Source organism: Natator depressus, chromosome 8, assembly GCF_965152275.1.
Source record: "Natator depressus isolate rNatDep1 chromosome 8, rNatDep2.hap1, whole genome shotgun sequence".
NCBI lineage: Eukaryota > Metazoa > Chordata > Testudines > Cheloniidae > Natator > Natator depressus.
The window spans coordinates 32,025,904-32,045,434 of NC_134241.1; the positions used below are offsets into that span (position 1 = coordinate 32,025,904).

General features: G+C 41.3%; 1 protein-coding gene across 1 annotated transcript; it reads left to right on the plus strand.

Moving 5' to 3' along the window:
- The first annotated feature begins 255 nt into the window (after positions 1-255).
- Positions 256-18,111, plus strand: LOC141992786 (kazal-type serine protease inhibitor domain-containing protein 1-like). Its single transcript, XM_074962123.1, has 5 exons — positions 256-315; positions 3,877-4,343; positions 12,988-13,148; positions 15,065-15,209; positions 16,373-18,111. The coding sequence occupies exons 2-5, from the start codon at positions 3,884-3,886 to the stop codon at positions 16,501-16,503; spliced, it is 897 nt and encodes a 298-aa protein (XP_074818224.1). The 5' UTR covers positions 256-315; positions 3,877-3,883; the 3' UTR covers positions 16,504-18,111.
- The last annotated feature ends 1,420 nt before the right edge of the window (positions 18,112-19,531 follow it).

Below are 19,531 nucleotides of genomic sequence, written 5' to 3' on the forward strand. Positions count from 1 at the left end.
AACAAGGAGCTAGTTACAAGGAGCTGCAGTCTTGCACCAGTTGACAACACAACAGCTGCAGTGGTGGCATCCTGTCTGATGTGCAGAAGATGGTATGCTTTTACAGATGTTTTATAGAGCTGAGGTCAAAGGATGGAGGGCAAGATACTGACCACAAATGATGTTGGAAGATGCCATTTTGAGGGATTTAAGAAGCCTAAACCCTCCCAAACTGACTCTTGCTGAAGGAAGATTTGCAAGGGACTGTTCAAGATGGAAGGCCATTCTGTGCACCACCACATCTACATCACATCCATGTGAATCTGCTGCTGCTGGGTGAATATAGCATTTTAAAACCATTTAGAACTGTGTTAGAGAGCTGCTTTGGCATCCCAGTAGAGCAGTCTTTGAGGGACAGCTGAACACAGATCAGAGTTCATTGGTTTAGTCATAGAGTGGTTAGGATTTTCTATGGCTTTCCACGGATACAGTTTTAGATAGTCTTCCAAGGCAATCCCACAATACACAAAACAATGGCAACAAAGCAAATGCTTGGTAATTTCTTTCTTTCTTGGTTAGTACTTAGATTGTAAGCTGTTGGGGGTGGGAACTGTTTTTGTTCTATATTTGTACAGCACCTAGCACAATACGCTGTGACTGGGGTTCCTATGTGCTACTGCAATACAAATAATAATAACTGCTAATCTAGCAGGTCAATGTAAACTAGACTCACTGACTAGTGCTTTATCTTGTCTCGTGGGTCCATGCACTACCAGCACTTTAGAAATGGTTCCTGAAACGTCATGGTAATGACCATTTAACAAAATACTGTTACACACTTTAAGCCACATTTCAATTTGTCATTTACCCCTTTTTGAAAATGGCATAATTGGATGTCTTGCTTGGGGTTGCTACCTGAATAGAGGATCAGAAGGGGACTGGTTAGTGAGGGGGAAAGGATGGGGTGTGGTCAGACAAGGAAGGGGTGTGGTTCAATGGTGAAGGAAAACTGTGGAAAGCAGGGTTGCAGAGTGGGGTCTTGGAGATTGAGGAACAAGGAGAGCTGGGTTGGGTAAGAAAGTACTTTGTCCTGGAAGGGTATTTCAGAGGGTTGGGCTTTTCAGTCTGAATGGGCAATACATATTGTAACAAGATGTATGCAGAACAACCAAGTCACAAATGTGACCCGATTTTTATAAACCTCCTCCATTACCCTCTTCCCCATCCCCCCACTTCTTTAGCCATGTTTACCGTTAGATAAGTTCTTTAGAGCAGGAAGTGTGTCTTCCTATAAGTTTGCGGCAACAATCATACTAATCTTACCGATAAGGACACAATCATTTCCTGTTACGTCTGTGTTGTTTTTTATTTTGTGGAGAGCAACAGAATGTTAATGAAAGGAAGATATTTAGACTATGAAGTTGTCTGGGCTTCTGCAAAAGACAATCACCAAGTTTGCCCCTCCCCCTGTCCCCCACACACATTGAAACAAGCTTCCAAGCTTATACACATATTGAGGTAATACTATTTGTATATTAAACCATATAGAAATGGCCCTTTAAATGCTGTGTGAAAGATCATATTTCCACTCTGTGATTCTTCTTTTCTTCTGTATTTATTTAACACAAACCTTGGTTATGAAAATGTGGGCAAATTTGTCTCACTAGAGTCATGATCATCATCATATCGACTTTAATGTAGCTGCTACTTGTGAAAATTACTTTTGGCAAAGCTATTGCTAATGAAAGATTGTAGATGGTTCATGGGGTGTTAAACAGACACGAATATGGCCATCTGTTCATGTTTCAGTCTTGATCACTTTTATATTAGAGTAAGAAATGAGGCTCAAATAAAGATTGGATCAGCCCCAGACCATGTTAACACTCATTGTGCTGGGCTGCAAAAAGCTATCCAAAATGACCCAAGAATTTCTCACCTGGGACCTTTTTCAATTTTATGAAGCAACAGCTTTTTAACAGCTTGCTGAATTTCCATTGTGCACACCACAGGTAGTGAGAAAAATCAATGTTTTAAAAACTCATTTGACGTGGCTTTGAAGACAACCGATCTGATTTTCCTCTCACTTGCATTCATTTAATTCCATTGACTTCAGTAGAGTTAATCCTGAGTTACACCAGTTTAAGTGAGAGCAGAATCAGGCCTAATTCTTAATTACCTTATCTATAGTGTTAAATCTTCAAGATATATCTGAATTAAAGTGACATAGTGACTAACACTGGCTATTCAGTGAAAACCTCAGGCAACTGCCCGGCTATGTTAAGGAGTCCTTCCTACTTATTAACATCCTGAATGTCTGCACTGGGCTTTTCCCCAGTCTAACTTCTCTCTGCAAACATGGCTCCCTACAACAAGGAACATTCATTTTTCCCTGCATATAAACCTCTGAAAACTTCTGTGCTTTACTGTAGATTTTCATCCACTGCACTTCCAAGTAATGAAGTTGACATTGGCATTTAGAATCTGTAATGTGAAACAATATATGTACAATTAGAATTTGAAGTGGAAGTGTGAAATATAAAATATATGAAATGGATCAAGAAGGTGGGATAAGAATCTGTTTCCATTAAATTCACTAGTCACATATTTGCTGATTCTTAAAGCATCACTTACATACTTAATTTACTATTTTATAGTGTGACCCTACAGCCAGAGGCAGTGCACAGTACAGAATATGAATTAGCCCAGCCATGGTGTAGACAATATGAAGTTTATCACAGGTCTCTTCCAGGCAGGCTTTAAATATGGGCCCTCAGAAGTTAAAAAATAAATGAACCATTTTAGCTGATATTCCCCAAAAAATTCATCTTCGGGCAAGCACCCAGCATGGAAAAGAAGTACAATTTACAGTGTTCCTTGTATCATCGGCCCTGTCCCCAGGGCCTGAGAGAAGATGAGGTCTCCCATCCTTGGGAGCGCTCTGAACCTGGGCTTAGCTAGCCCCAGTCCTCTCCCCTGGCACTTTCTTCCTGTGCCTTTTTATCAGTCCTCTGTTTATGACCTAATTAATCCTCTAGCACCACCCACCTGCCAGCCTGATTAGATAATTACATCCCAATGACCAATCAGATCAGTCTGGGGGACCTAATTAGTGCTACAGTGATCAGAGTGCTGTCTGACCTGCTAGCTCCCAGCACTGTCACACCCCTATTACTATCATTTTCACAAAGGCAGGGGGACAGAGCCAGAACAATGAATCCAGGGACCCACCTCCATGTTTGAAGTTCAGATCTGGTCCAAGTGTGATGGCTTAGGGCCATCTCTACAAAGGATCCATAATGAAATTATGAATCCAAACACACGCAGACTAGGGAGATATTTGGACCTAAATCTTGATCTAAATGTCCTGGCTCTGGCTCAGATCTAGAGGTAACTCTCCTGGTGTGTTGGGCATTGATTTCCACCCATGTTTAGTTCTTTGTGACTAACACTATTAAGGGAGTGAGAGAAAAGAGTGAAATAGAAAAAGCATAATACTTCTCTGCTCTTTCATCAGTTCATTCTGTACCTCTTCCTACAAGGGCTACAATATAATGTTTTTCAATAGAGCAACTCTGCAAATTTGGCTCAAGGAGACCCTGAGCAAACAGCTTTTCACGAACCTTCAACTCAGCTGTCAGAGGGAAGTGTGTTTCATATGTATGCTTTCCAAACTACATTAGAGAAAAGCTTCTAGGTTCGTATGCATTTTTATTTATCAGTTCCAGATCAGGAACCTGATGCTAATTTCTCTTTAAAGCCTCCGCAGTACATTTATATTCCAAAAACAAAACAGGAGTGTGACGTTTTCTCTTTCTCACTCGCTCGCTCTTGCTGTGTGTGGGGGGGGTTCCTCCCACCCCTTGGCTTTACTCTAAAGACCTTTGCTTTTCATTACAGTCTCAAGATGAAGGTTCTGGAGGTTATAGTAGTGCTGGTAGCCCTGGTACAAGTTTCTCAGAGTTTCCCCACATTGTACTACAGGAGCTGGTTGAGATTGTTAAGGGAAGGAGATAGCTGTGGAAAATGCAATTTGGAACTTTGCTCCAAGCCTACACACTGTCCAGCCGGGACTGTATTAGATCATTGTGGCTGCTGTTCTGAATGTGGGAATGTGGAAGGGCAGATCTGTGACTTGGACAAGGTCAATCATTTCTACGGGCAGTGTGGGGAGAACTTGGAGTGCAGGCTGGATGCCGACGAACCCAAGTTTGGGGAAATCCCTGAACCACAATGTGTCTGCAAATCCCAAGAAAGTGTCTGTGGACCTGAAGGCAAGACCTATGCGAACATCTGCCAATTCAGTGAGGCTTATTCTGAGAAGAGAAGAAATATCAACATGAAGCACAAAGGACCATGTGAATCAGGTAACATACATAGACATGTATACCAAGTAAACTGTTCTCTAAAGCAGATATATAAAGGAGACAAAGATTTGATGTTAATTTCTAGAAATATCTTTTAATGTTTCAGCCTTCTTACAGCAAAATTATGCTTCAGCATCATTATAATTACACTACTACTTCTTTGAGATTTAAACAAGTAATTCATCAGCTGGTGTTTAATCTTGTGTGTTGTAAGCTTGTTTATTACCATAGTGGATTTTATATCACGTGGTCACTAATAAGCAACAAATCTACAGACTAGGTGATCTCCAAATATGTGGCGTGCGAACTTGTATATTACACAAGTTATATGTAAAGTTATATATGACCATAATGGAATTAATGTCACAAGTCACTAAGAAGTGAAAGATGTTCAGAATAGCTGAACAGAAAGTGAAATGTGGTGAGGGTCGACCACAGAGGTAAAAAATCTATAGAATTATTATTTAATGCCTGAATTGATATTGCAGTGGTGGGTAGCAAGGCATGTCTCAGTTAATATGGTGGTGGAACCAGAATGGAATGGAATAGAAAAAGGTTTGGAAATCACTTTAATAAAATTCTACTCTTGGTATAAAGAGTTAAAAACAATGTAACAATGATTTTTAAAAGATCTAAAGACCCACTGATGATTACAAATCCACACATTAGAACAGAATCAAACTGGAATAATTTCCCTAAAGGCATTTGCATTCATGGTGATTATATAAAATTAAGAACCTCATTTCAGTTTGTTGAGGCTTTAAACTAAATACACCTTTGGCTATATTTTATTTGCATAGGTAAGAAACAAGCATTCAGATGCAGCTACCCCGCATAGCGGAGTGGTATGAGAGAGAATGAAGTGATTAGGATAGTTACTTGAACACTGGCTGTTTTTACAGTCTGATTTTAATGTGATTCATCTTTCAGGAATTAGTATCACCATCTCACACAGTCGATTTCTGAGTGACCTAATGCACAATATGGAGAAAGGTCCAAATTACACACAGCGAGACACAAATAGGGACTCAGAATGCACATATAGAGGGACTCTCTATACAAGATCTCAAAGTGTATATATGTTTGCAGTTTATCTGAGATTATATGTAGAGTTCACACACAAATCTGTGCACATGCATATTCCTGTTTAAAAATGTAATGATGCATCATCTCCTATCAATTGTTTTATATAGTATAAAATGTTGCTTGGAAGTAGCCACATTTCTTTGCAGAGAATTTGAAGCTTCTTGTCTCTTCATGACTTTCTCCCCTGAAGTTTATTTAAATTGTTTGCTTGTTTTACTAAGCTGGACTAGTAATCACTGAGTGCAAGCAGAACCAAATGTACAGGATCCTCAGGTTTGCACATCAACAGAGATGCCAAAGAACATTCTCCAAATGCTTTAGCCCCACTGCCCCTTGCAACAGAAAGGATATTGCAGAAGACTAAAGTTGCACTGAAAAAGTGTGCTTGAAACAGGAGTTCCAGAACACCAAACTGTTCCACTGATAACCTCTTGTGGTTCAGAGGTGATAGAGGTGATAGCTTGTACATTGGTTACTGTTACAGCATTTGGCACAACAGCCTATAGTCCTCGAGGTCCATGTCGTATTCCCACTGGGCTCTTCCCATTCTTGGCTGTGAACAGACAACTCTGGGCCAAATTCAGAAGTGATATAAATGGTGGGTTTTGTTACACTCCGGTCCACATATATTTGCCCCCTGGACCCAGGGGGCAATTGCATGAGGGTGGAGGTTCATTGTCCGGGGAGAGAACAGAGCAATCCCCCTTTCCTGTAGGGGGTTTGCCAAGCATCTTTAATTTGTGGCCTTGGCTCCATAGGAGTGTTGCTGGCCAAGGAGCTCAGAATGTGCACATCCGTTGATTGTCCTGCTCCCACCCTCCCTCCAGCAATCTCAGTGCCAGCCAGTTCCAACCCCCCGACAGAGTGGGGGTTGTTGTCTGCCAGCCCAGCACCCACTCCAGACTTTGTCATGAGGATCCTACATGCTGGCAGGAAGGAATCCAGCTACAGGGACTCCAGCTACATGAATTTGCATTCATGCTGGGATGGAGGAATTGTTGCAGGAAAAGCAACCAACTAGAGGATGCAAGATAAAGTAGCTCCCCCTGCCTCCATCTCACCTTGTCCTCTCCAACCCTACCAGAGTCCTTGCTGACTGAGGTTTGGTAGCACTGCTGTTCTAGTCCCTCTGTTCATTCTCCTCTCCTGGCATGCCAGAGCTCCATGGGGAAAGGTTGATACTGACTCTCCTAAAATTCCTCTGCAACCACACACACAGTGTTGCATACATAGAACTAGTCACTTTAAAGAGAACCTTGGTGGCTTTAGTTTATAGTCTCCTTGCAATTTATCAGTCATACATTGGAGTGGGAAGCAAGCAATGCGTCCACCTCTGGCCATACCTTCTGTTCCTTAGCACTCCCATTTTCTGCTGCCTGCACACTGGTGTGAACAAGGGAAGCATATCAGCACTCCAGTATATTTACAAGTGCTCTTGCAGGTGGCAGGCAGTTCAAGCACTGATTCTGATCCACTCTGTAATTGTGTAAATCAGTAACTCCTGGATCCTGGGATCCTGGATCCTGGGATCCTGGGATCCTGGATCCTACATGACCCTTGCTGTTCCTTCTAACCCTATGATTCTAATACTGATTCTGCCCCTGTCTGTCTGTCTGGCCTTGGGCAAATTGTTTAGCCTCTGTATGCCTCAGTTTCCCCAAGTGTAAAATGGGCATAATAGCTCTTTCCCACTTTTGTAAAGCACTTTGCAATCTAAGGATGAAAGCTCTGTAGAAATTCACAGTATTGGTATAGCAGCAGAGCAGAATATATACCTTACTTTATATTTGTGCACTGTGCAATGCACAGGATAATGGGACTTTATAAGAACTTCAGCATGTTTTACTTCAGTGCAATAAAACTTTATGTGATCTTAGAGAAAACATTAAGAAGTTATGAGAGGCTGCCATGCCAAGTTGTCATACAAAGCTCTTTGAATTGTCTTCCACCACGTGAAAGAATAGATAGGATTTCAAAGGGGAATATTTGCTTAAAAGCCAATTCCAAAGGGTATAAAAGGCATTTTAGCGCTAAAGTGGCAGAAAAAAAGTAAAAGATTAAAAGGTATTTTAAATCATATGTCACTAACAAAAATGCCCAAGAATCTAGATGAGGATAGTACATTGAATGTGCTATTCGCCATTGCTCTGTGCCTTGTGAGCTTGTTTACAGTGCTGCAAAGTGTGTGTAAAAGGCCACCATTAGGTTATGGCAGTGCTTTATACCAGTTTCACATAGCTACAAGTAACTCCAAAACGTGTAAGGCAGTGGGAAGTCTAGGCCCTGAGATTGGCAATTTGTCTGTGCCTAGGCATTCTGCTGGTTGTCCTTTGTATGAGAAACAGATGCTGAGCACGGATCGGTATCTTTTGGTAGCATTCTGTAAATATATACATCACTAATCTCAATGCATGTTGTTTTCATACTTTTCCTTCAAAGCATCTCCTGTCCTAGGGATGCCGAATAGATTAATTGTATACAGCAACTGATGAATAAATAAATAACAATAAACTCCTTTCATCACAAGAGCAGACTTTTATCTTCTGTCTGCCACAAAAACACACACACACAAAGGCAAAGTCACACACGAGAAAAAGCCCTTTTTCCTTCCCTGGAAGGTTGCTTTGATCAATTTCTATAATACCTTACAAAAATTGTTAACTGTATTGATGACATGCAGATTCTCCACACTTAATACATCCTCTTTCAAACCTTTGCTGCTGTTGATTTCACGAAGCAATAGACCCAGCCCACAGCATTTCTCTTTACAGACAGTAGCACAAAATACCAGATTATTTTAATGGGAATTTTATACTAAAGGAGCAAAGGAATAGTTTACCACCTTGTGTGAATTGTGTTACAGATCAGACAAATAACAGTAAAGATAAATATCATATAGTTTGAGAAATATACCATTTTGTTGTTACCAAATCAACATTCTTTAGTTTGAGTTTGATGTTGGATTGAAAAAAATATAATAGCACTTAGAAAATGATTTCTGCACTTTTTTCAATAGTTTTGGGGCTTATGGCTATTTTTCTCATATATGTGGCGGCAGCGATAGGTAGGGTAAAATTCATGGCCAAGATTTTCAAAAGCAGCTAGTGATTTTGAATACTCGCTCTCCCTCTAAATCCATCCCCCTTAAAGCTTCCACAAATGGAAGCACCCCAAATCATTAGCCACTGTTGTAAATCCTGGATCATACCGCTGGCTCAGAGTGCAAGTACACTACCTGGTCCCTGGAGAACTTGGAGTCATCTATAGCTCATCTTCCCTGTCCCTTTGCGCAGGTGCTCAGGAGAGAGGTTACAAGGGAAGCAGCTGTGGGGAAATGCTTTTTGGTAGATAATGCTCCAAAGCCAGAAGTCTGGGAGCTTTGCTGTTTAGTCTCTGATTGTGTCGAATGATCTCCCTGTCCTGCCATAAGCATTTACCTTTGCTGAAGGGTAACTGTGTCCTCTTCTGGTGAAGTAATTCTACAAGTAAATAGGCTTTCTGAGGTGAACTACGTGGGGATTTGAGGGGGAATATACTCCCCTGCAACCCAGACTGAGAGCCCTGATCACTAGTCTTTGGTTACTACTCTAGCCCAATCAAGGTTTGAAGCAAGTGAATTCATCCACTTGGTAGACTCACTGGGTATGTCTATACTGCATTGTATACCCACGTCTGAGCATCCACACTGCATTGTAAACCTGAGTTAAAATTGCTGGGCTCGGGTCTCACAGCCATGCTGATGTGTTCAAACTGCATTGTGCAGACCTTCTGACTGGGGTCTGTGGCTTGAGCTGATTCCACACTCCAAAATGACAGAGCTTGGTCCTGAGTCTCAGTGAGACTCCAGTTCTTACTCAGCGCTGCTAGCAGAGTCTGTGGGTCTGAGCCCAGAGGGGATCCAGGCCCCAATCAAACTGATTTCTGTTTCACTGGAAGAGGGGCTTGGGCTCAAATTTCTGTCTGAACTTGGGTTGATAGTGCAGGATAGACATACCCACTGTGGGCGTTCCCCTGGCCTGCTCAAGAACTCCCCACATTTACTCCCACAGAACACCACTCTGTGGCATGAAAGGGGTTGCAAACCCCAACCTCCCTACCCCTGTTCCCTCTTCAAAGCTCGTCCTCATTGATTCCCCTACTGAAGCACAACTGGGATGTTTCAGGCCTTATGCTGTTGGTGGAAGGGGAGGCTGGATTTCAGTCATAAAGACTGTGCCAACCTAGAATGAAGCGGAACAGATACACTGCATGTGAGATGCTCCCCTCAGGAAATGCTAGACCAAGGTATGTGTATTAAGGGTAAAGGCACAGTTATGTGAACACAGACACACATGCAAGGCCAGAGTTGGAGGTATGCAAGATCAGAAACACATGCAAAAAGGAACTGTTAAAAATCTGGCCTTCAATACATATTGTTCTTAAAGTGCTGGATTACCTGAGTTCACTTTGCCCTTGCAACAGGCAGCGAGATGTTTTTGTGAGACCAGATTCTTAAATCATTCTGGGTTATTTTTTTATCTTTTAGCACCTCACTTTTGATTGGAATTGTTAAATACTGCAAATAATTTGCGAATATTCATTCAAATTCCAAGTGCCTGCTCGGTTTGATCAGTCCATATACCTTTTTATTTGCTATGGGTGTGTGAGCTTGCACTGTGCTGAGTGTTCTGGCCCTGATCCAGCAATGTTTTTAAGCACATGCTTCACATCAATCAATCAGATTGCCCGTGTGCTTACAGTTAAGTCTGTGTTTAAGTAGTAGATTGGAGCTAGAGTGCTCAACACCTTGCAGCACTGGGTCCTGTTTGCAAACAGCCACACAAGCAAGGTTCTGTTCACAGGAATATCTGGAAAATTTGAGTTCTTCAGACGAATACTTGGATCAGCATCTGAGCACAGGTACCCAGAAGTAAGAAGGAATATTCACCTGTTTAAAAAGTTTCTCATCTAATCTATGAGCAGAAATAACAATCTACGTAATGAATAGTGACAAGTCAAGGTAAACATTTTGGCTCCCTATGCTTACCTGTACTTCCATGGGGGGTCTCATTAAGATCAATAGAACGACCAGTAGTAAAGTTAAGCAAATGTGAAAATTTCTCATCCCAGCTATTCAATGTATCCTTATGAATTCTGAGTACATTAGGCAACTTTGAAAATCTCAGCCCTAAAGGATTTGAATGCCTAATTCTCATTAAAGCTCATGTGAATTAGGTGTTCAAATACGGTAGTCAGCTTTGAAAATCTGAGCTTAGAAGAAAACCAGGATTGTTTAATGAGCAATATATAAATAGAAAATGAGATAAATTTGCTGGATACTTTATCTGAAATGCATAATTTGACCTGGTTTGTATTTGATGTTGTCAGCACCTAACTAGATCAATTCTATCTGACAGCATGTATTGAAGCTATTGTTTGGAAATCTGGAGCATTGCTTTGCTTTGACAATTTCAGCTGCTGAAACATTCATTCTGCAGAGACCTATTGACTCAAATATCACAGGCAAAAATGTATTTATTATTTACCAAAGCTCCCATTTCCAAGCATCTGGGACACGGGATGAACTATGTGGGGATTAAAATAAATAAAAAATAAAACAATTAAACCCAAACTGGACCTAGTGTCCCATAAAATACAGACAACTTTAAAGAAAGAAAAAAGAGATAGGAAACACATGTTCAACTGAAAAATGTGTGTTAGTTGTGGACAAACATATTGGGGGAAAAATGCAAATAGATCGCCAAAAACAAGGCTATAACAATGATCATGTTGGCTTTTTTCTCTGATTGTTGATGTAACAAATCATCTAGTACGTTCAATACATGCATAGTACATGCTGCATATGTACATTCAGTAGATACATTCATCCTGACTCTTATCCTTGAACTGTTTATTTTCTTATTGTGTTCATAGCACTGGATGGGCTCCCTCTTGTGGTTAATGTAAACCTTTTCTTCTTTCAGCCAAACGTGTGAAAAGCTAGTGAATAAATAAGGTAGCTTTGAACTACAGTATAGCTGTTTATTTTTTATTGGGTAAAATAGTTCAGATAACTGGTCGTTCATAAGACTGAGATTCTACTATATTAGTATTTTATGACCTCTTTGTAACATGCAAAAATGCATTCTCTTTGCTTTTTCAAAACAAAGTACTGATATGTGCTCAAAAATATTAACAATTTTTAAACATAAGTTATATTAAGCTGTGATCAAATTAGGCAAGATAGAAAAGGCTTATGCCAGGTATTTTAAGCATTGTTCCACTCAAGACTACAAGTCCTCATTCTGCATGTATTGATCTCATTTATAAGCTCTGTAGCCCGGTATAAGGTTATACTGCATGTTTGCATTGTAAACTTCTGTAACTGTGTAACTCACCAAACAGGAAAGAAGCATTAATAAGTGTAAAGTGCCGGTCTTGTGGACAACGGGGCCTTTGGAACCAAGTGAGCCATTGTAATACCTCAAAAGGACAAATACTTTGATTACCTTCCCCACTGGCATAAAGAGGAGTCAACCACTGACACTTGTTCTATCACAAGGATCGGCAACCTTTGGCACATGGCCCACCAGGCTGGTTTGTTTACCTGCCACGTCTGTAGGTTCGGCCGATCGCAGCTCCCACTGGCCATGGTTCGCTGCTCCAGGCCAGTGGGGGCTGTGGGAACTGGCGGCCAGCACATCTCTCGGCCCACGCCGCTTCCCACAGCCCCCATTGGCTTGGAGCAGCGAACCGCAGCCAGTCGGAGCTGCAATCAGCTGAACCTGCGGACGCAGCAGATAAACAAACTGGCCCGGCCCGCCAGGAGGCTAACCCTGGCGGGCCACGTGCCAAAGGTTGCTGATCCCTGTTCTATCAGTTTGGAGTCTGGGGAGAAGGGGATAAAAATCTCTGACAAGGAGAAACTTGGTTCTTTTTGCTGCTTGGACTCTAAAGGGGCAAGAATCGCTAAGCGAAAGCCACCCAGCTGTTTTGCCTGGGTTTGCCCCAAAGGACATACAAAGTCAGCTTATGACAGCAATTTCTATTATCTTTTGAAACTCAAGACTGATACTCCTTTGTTTGTGTATGTTACCTACTTTAACCTCATAAATAATTCCCTTTTTTCTTTTCTTATTTAATAAATGTGTAGTTAGCTTATTACAGGATTTGCTATAGGCATCATCTTTGGGTTGAGATCTGAGTAAGTGACTGGCCCTATGGGACTGGAAGTAACCTGACTATTATTGTGATATTTGGTGTAAGTGACCATCTGTGACGCCTAGGTGGCAAGATAGACTGGAATGCCCAAGGGACTGTCTGTGCCTCCATGGTAAGACTATTATAGTGCATTCAGAGTTCACACTTGTTACTGGGTGGATGAAACATAATTATAGAACATACTACCAGTTTGGGGTGTTTGCCAGCCTCAGAGCAGACTGTCAAGAAGCAGGGCACTCACAGTTGTGAGCTGCTCCACATGGCACGACAACGTTGTTTGACTTTTTCTTACCGTGTACAGGCAGTTGCATTTTACCATGTGCATCTATCAGGCTCTTTTCATATTGGTTCCTTGCAGCTCCTGTTATTTCTTTGCCACCTCAGGATGCTCAGAATTTCACAGGTAATGACGTCATCTTTGGCTGTGAAGTGTCTGCCTATCCTATGCCACACCTTGAGTGGAAGAAAAAAGGGAATAAAATGTTTCTGCCAGGAGATGATGCCCACATCTCAATCCAGGTAGATCATGCTTATTTCATGTATCATGTGTTATACTATTGAATTGTGGGGAGGAGTTGGAGGGTTAAGGAGGCTATCTCATTTTTACTGATGTTCTCCTCTTGCAGAGACAAATTGGGTGAGGTAATATCTCTTATTGGACCAACTTCTGTTGGTGAGAGCAGGTTCAGGTCTCCTGTTGCTTCACTACATAGCCCAGTTTATCTACATATGATAAAAGGTTTAGAAAACCTGACCTATGAGGAAAGATTTAAAAAAACTGGGCATGTTGAGTCTTGAGAAAAGAAGACTGAGTGAGGACCTGATAAGTCTTCAAATATGTTAAGGGCTGTTCTAAAGAGGACGGTATCAATTGTTGTCCACTGGTGGTAGAACAAGAAGTAATAGACTTAATCTGCAGCAAGGGAGATTTAGGTTAGATAGTAGGAAAAACTTTCTCATTACAAGGATAGTTAAACTCTGGAACACGCTTCTATGGGAGGTTGTGGAATCTTCATCGCTGGAGGTTGTTAAGAACAAGTTGGATAAACACCTGTCACGGATGGTCTAGGTTTATTTGGTCCTGCCTCAGCGCAGGGGCATGGACTCAATGACTTCTCAAAGTCCCTTCCAGCTCCACATTTTTAGGATTCTATGAACGTCAATAACAGGATACAACACTATTACAAAGCCTATGTTATTATGATAAATAGCTTGCCAGCACGGGGTGCTACAGTATGATCCTGCCTGGGAATTAAGAGAATTCTGCTTTCAGAAGTGCTTGATGAGAGAGGACAGCATATGTAGAGGAAGAAGTAAACCCTGAATGTCGCACTGTCTTGGTTCTCTCTCTAATGGATCTGGTCATGATCCAGCAGTCCTTACGAGGCAAAACTCTCATTAACTTCACTGTGATTTTTGCCTGCATAAAGACAAAGAGGATCTGGCTCTCTGATCGTTAGCAGTTAAGTCGCTGCTGTCAAGATTAAAAGTGTCTATTAAATCTAATCCAAGAGTATATACGAAGGCGGTGTACCCCATGCTGAGGAAGAAGTTCCTCCACCAACTTGTGTGGCAGGAAAAATAAGAGCTTTCTGGCCTGGAAGGTGAAGTGGCTGCAGGCCTTGGTAGGGACAACGGCCTTTAAAAGGAAGCGGTTGTGGGAGGGGCCCTGGATTCCAGAGATGAAAAGTCCTGTGCCTGGACCTGGGCTGAGAAGCCCTTTGTCACCTTTTATGCTGTTCAGACCTGGGCACTGCAGGCAAAGTGAAACAAGTTTGCTTTGAACTCCCAGCCATGTTTGGGATTCACCACCCTTCTGGAGCCAGAGCTTCCATAGACCCCTGCCTGAAAAACATGGAGCCTAGCACTCAGCCAGCTCAGTGCAGGAGCCAGCTGGTCCAGCCCAGCGGGAAGGGCTGGGTCTCCTCCCCTAAAGACTAAGACACCACCTGTGATTAGAGGGGAGCAGTACCCCCTGGAGAATGAAGGTGGGGCTGGGCCAGCTGGTCACACCAGAGGATAATAGAGGTACAGAGATCTAAAAGCCACCGTTTCCACCCACCTGTACCCTCACCCCCAGAAAACTTAGAAGGATGAGAAGTAGGGTCTGGGAGGCATATGGAGAAGCTGGTGTATGGAGCAGAAGGGGACTCAGGTGTGGGGCTGGGGATGCAGTGGTGGTGGGGGGGGTCAGGACTTAGTGTTGAAGAAGTTTGGGGAAGTAGGCAGGGGCAGCATGAGTTGAGGAGGCCAAGGGCAGCAAAGGGGAGGGGCACACAGGAGTAGTTACAGCTTGGAGGCCAAGGGGCAGTGGGAATGTGCAGTAATTGAGAGCACAGTTTGGCCCCAAACATAATCCAGGTAATTACCCTTGTGAAAAGCATCCTCTTCTCTGGTGTCTGCTAAACCTTGACAGTGTGTTTGCCTTCTCTAAGGCAAGAGGTGGGCCTCAGAAGTATGGTGTGACAGGGTGGCTGCAAATTCAAGGCATCAAGAAATCGGACGAAGGCATCTACATCTGCCAAACAAAAAACAAGTATGGCACTGCGTATGCATCTGCAAGACTGAAAGTCATTGATGGTAAGTGTTTTTCTTTTGAGGTGAAGAATTTTCAGCATTTGGTTTCAACACTTAGAGCCCGGGTTTCAAATGCATCTGCCTCACCTGGTAATGCAAATCCTCTGTGTTGGCACTTAAACTGATGCTCAGGTGCATAAAGCAGGCAATTGCCTCTCATATGGTGTGGATCTGTCAGGGGCTGAGCACCCACAGTTCCTACAGACTTCACCTCACAGGGATTGGCCCTTATGTACTAAGGTGAGTGTCCAATTCTGAATGTCCTATTAAGAGGACCACATTTGAAAACCATGTCCTGTCACTCTATCCTTATCCCTTCTTATCCCTTATCTCTTATCAGCTCTAGGTATTTTTAGTCAAAAATGTGTATGAAGTGCAGTAAACAAAAATAGATAAACTGGTTAATATCATGGGGATTTGCTACAATTTTCACCTTTTTCCACCTGAAAGACACTGTGGATCACAGCTGTAAAGTTCCCAAGACACAAATTATTCTGCCATCCCTTTTTACACAACCCCCCCCTTTGACTACAAGTAGAGTTTCATATCAGAACCATAGCTGCATGTGGCCCTGAGCAATTCTTAGAACTTCAACAATTCTGTTTAATCATTTACTTTTTGAAAAATTAGGAAGGAATTTGGAATTGCTTTTAATAAGGGTGCTTAGAGAAACACATGAAATAACTTTTACTATTTATTTTTTATTGGGCCCAGTCCTGGAGGCAAAACTCCTTTTTACTTTAAAGAGAATTGTGCTTGCATTGCATGGGCAGAAGCAGGCTACATTGTTCATCTTTCCCTCTTGATATGGTCCTCCTTCTCTTTGCCAAACAATGGGCTTGATTTTACAATGGTAATTTCATGTGCAGAGCACTTGCAGGATCAAATTCATGGCTTACTTGTGTTTGGAATAGAGTTAAAATAAGTGTGTTTTCAACACTTGAGAGTGTGAGCGAGAGCTAAATACTGCAAAGCTCCCGTTGACTTCAATGATACAGAAACGAGCCATCAGATATTGCCTCTTTCTCTCCAAAAGAGAATTTACTAATCCATTAACAAGTATGTTTAGCTCACTGTAGAATTCTAAAGTCATGTTATCTTCCTCTTAGGTCTTGCTTTGTGTATGTTCCTTTTAATGTGGAGACAATTTATGTCTTGCTGTGCAGGTTCATCCTCTACATTTCAGATTTCTGCTGGCAGCAGAACCACAAGCTACGCTACAGATTATGAAAACTATTATGACCATACTGAAGAGGAGGAAGAGGAAGAATATGAATCTGGGGACTATGAAAATTGAAATAAGTTCCTGTGATAGCCTAGACTTATTAAGGGTCCAATATCCTTCCCTTTCAGCTGTATTTACTAGTGTGATCTGTTCTGTAAAGAATCGTTTCCTTCCCATAGTTTGTATATCATTCTTCTGGAATTTGCAAGTTCTGCTCAGTCATTTGGCCAAAGAGTACTGTACTACATATCAGTAATAATCAGATAGACCAGGGGCTCTCAAACTGGGAGTCATGACCTCTCAGGGGGTTGCGAGGTTATTACATGGGGGGGTCACGAGCTGTCAGCCTCCACCCCAAACTCCGCTTTGCCTCCAGCATTTATAATGGTGTTAAATATATAAAAAAGTGTTTAATTTATAAGGGGGTCGCGCTCAGAGGCTTGCTATGTGAAAGGGGTCAACAGCACAAAAGTTTGAGAACCACTAAGATAGACCATAGGCTGGTATTGTCAGACTATTGAACACAACTGTTAAACATGGACCTGCCTATTAAGTATTCTGAAAAAGATAATCTTCTCCATTTTAATTTTTTAAAATGGTGAAGATTGGATTAACAAAATCAGTTCCGAAACTAAAGGAATTCTTTACCTGACATCCATTATCTTCTTTCTGCATTGCCCGTGTAGATATCAAGAGAGCATTCACAAACACAAGTAGTTACGATTGCAAAATAGCTTCAAATCAAACTCCTTTCACACTTTCAGGAAGATTTTCCTTTTCTGGTTTGATAGCTTCCAGGGTTAGTCTCAGCCCAAAGTGAATTGTCTTTTTTTTTTTTTTTTTTTGAGCTGAGTGCATGAAACAATTACACCTTTCCCACTGTATAAATACAGCAGGTCTCCTAAGTCATCGTCCTTGTCAGGGGCAGAAATTTACTATCTGACAGAAGGGATCTGGGACCCAAGGAGCAGTGAGGAAAATCCAGGGCTGCCTGTGCAACCAAACCGACAGACATACTGTATGGCTCCACCCAGAATATTTTATTTACCTCCTATTCTTTCCCTCCATCTAGAGACCAGTGTCCAAGGCATGGATCTTCACTTATGCTTTAAGCAGCATTGGGTAAGCTGGGGCTTTCTACAAATTAAGTGGAGTTAGCAGGAGTGGCTACTCCTGGTCTCTGTCCATGCCCTTCAGACACATGGAACTCCAACTGCACAACGGTCACGTAGACAAAATTCTGTGGGCTCCAACACTCACTTTTTTTGTGATGCTTCCAACTAACAGTGCATTTTAGCTGCACACGCTTCTGATCCCTTGAGATATTGCATTCATGGAAATGCAAAAGGCATTTTTTAAAAGTGGAAAATTATTTCTTTTTTAAAACATTCTGGGAAAATTCACATACATTTTTCAAGCAATCTCAATGATTGGCTGTGTTCCATTTGGTCAATCTAATGTACTCTAACTGCCTTCAGTCTTGTTTCTCCACACATTTAAAACTTTAACATTTGGAATATAAAATAATAGCCCTTAAAAATTTGCCCATATGATTTAGATAACTAAAGAATTACCTGAGGCCAAGATATTCAATAATGGGTGCCTGTAGTTCAACTCTTAAAGCCAAATTTTGGGCACTAAATAAGTGTCCTGGTTTTCAGACATGCTGAGCACACATTACATCCCATTGCACCTCTGCAAATCAAGCCACTTATTTAGGTGCCTAAATATGGATTTAAGACCCAAACTCTAGGCACCCAGTGTTTAAAGTCTTGGCCTCAGTACTTGCAATCTTCCCTCCGTATTTCCTATACTAAATACAGTGATGTATAATAAATGCAGGAAATAGTGTGGTAATAGTCTCTATTTATCTATCTTAAGGTTAGGAAAGTTTTAAGTGCATCCACTGAAAATGGTGCATTGGCTTTACATTAATTTAGTTTTTTGCATTTAGCATATATATATAATGTGGGTGTTCTAAATGTATGTACCATGAAATTTGAACATCTCCTTTATTCTTAGGATGCTGCTTTTTCTGCCATATGACATTGGAAATTTAAATTTTCTTTAGATTTGCAATAAAGTCGTAAGCTGGATATGAACCCTGTTTATAGGTGCTGGAACTAGCGGTGCGGGGGTGCTGCAACACCCCCTGACTTGAAGTGGTTTCCATTCTATACCGGGTTTACAGTTTGGTTAAATGGCTCTCAGCACCTCCACTATAAAAATTGTTCCAGCACCCCTGACTCTGTTTGCCATGAGGTATTAATGAACTTCATGGAGATAACAAAGACATATTTGGAGGAGTTGTTTTTTGTTGGTTTTTTTTTTGTAGATTTCCTAGCATGATGTTAATTTAGGAATGAAGTTCATGCCATAAGGTCACTGACAAGATCATTTGACTTAGGTTTAAAAGATGGCTTTGGATTTAACCAGTGGCCTTATTGTTATAAGCTATTACCAATCTCTGTACACCTAGGCCAAACAACTTACATTTTTGTATATTAGCTAAATATTTATTAATTTAAAAAGAAACTTGATCAGTAGATTTTATTAATTTCTAAAATGTAATCTATTTCTATTGAAAATACCCAATCCACAGACATGGAGTTCCAGGGGATTTGTTTGTTTATTTGTTCGTTACTACAAACAAGAGATTACCAAAGAAAATAATTTCATTGTGGTAAAGTACATATCAACACAGGGGACCAAAAGATATTATCTTCAAAACATTATGCGTGGAGACAAACTACAATTCTTTATGGTCTCCTGCTGCTAATGCAAAATGAAAAACAAAGAGAATGACAGCTGGAGGAGAAAAACATATATCATACCAGAGCTGTGTCAAAAACTATACAGTTGTATGCAAACTAGATAATTTGGCTGGATTCTTTGTGACCACCTTCAGAAAGCAAACATTTCCAAAGCATAGTTTTCACAATTAAATGTATTTTGTTTGCGGATGTGTGTATTTGGGGTAGTTTAACCACTTCATTGCTGTGTTATTTATTGCCATGAAATTCTTATTCCTTTCAGTGGAAATACTGTGCAACAAAAAATGTGAAGTCATTCAAGAAAGAGGGCATGCACCAAGCTGATC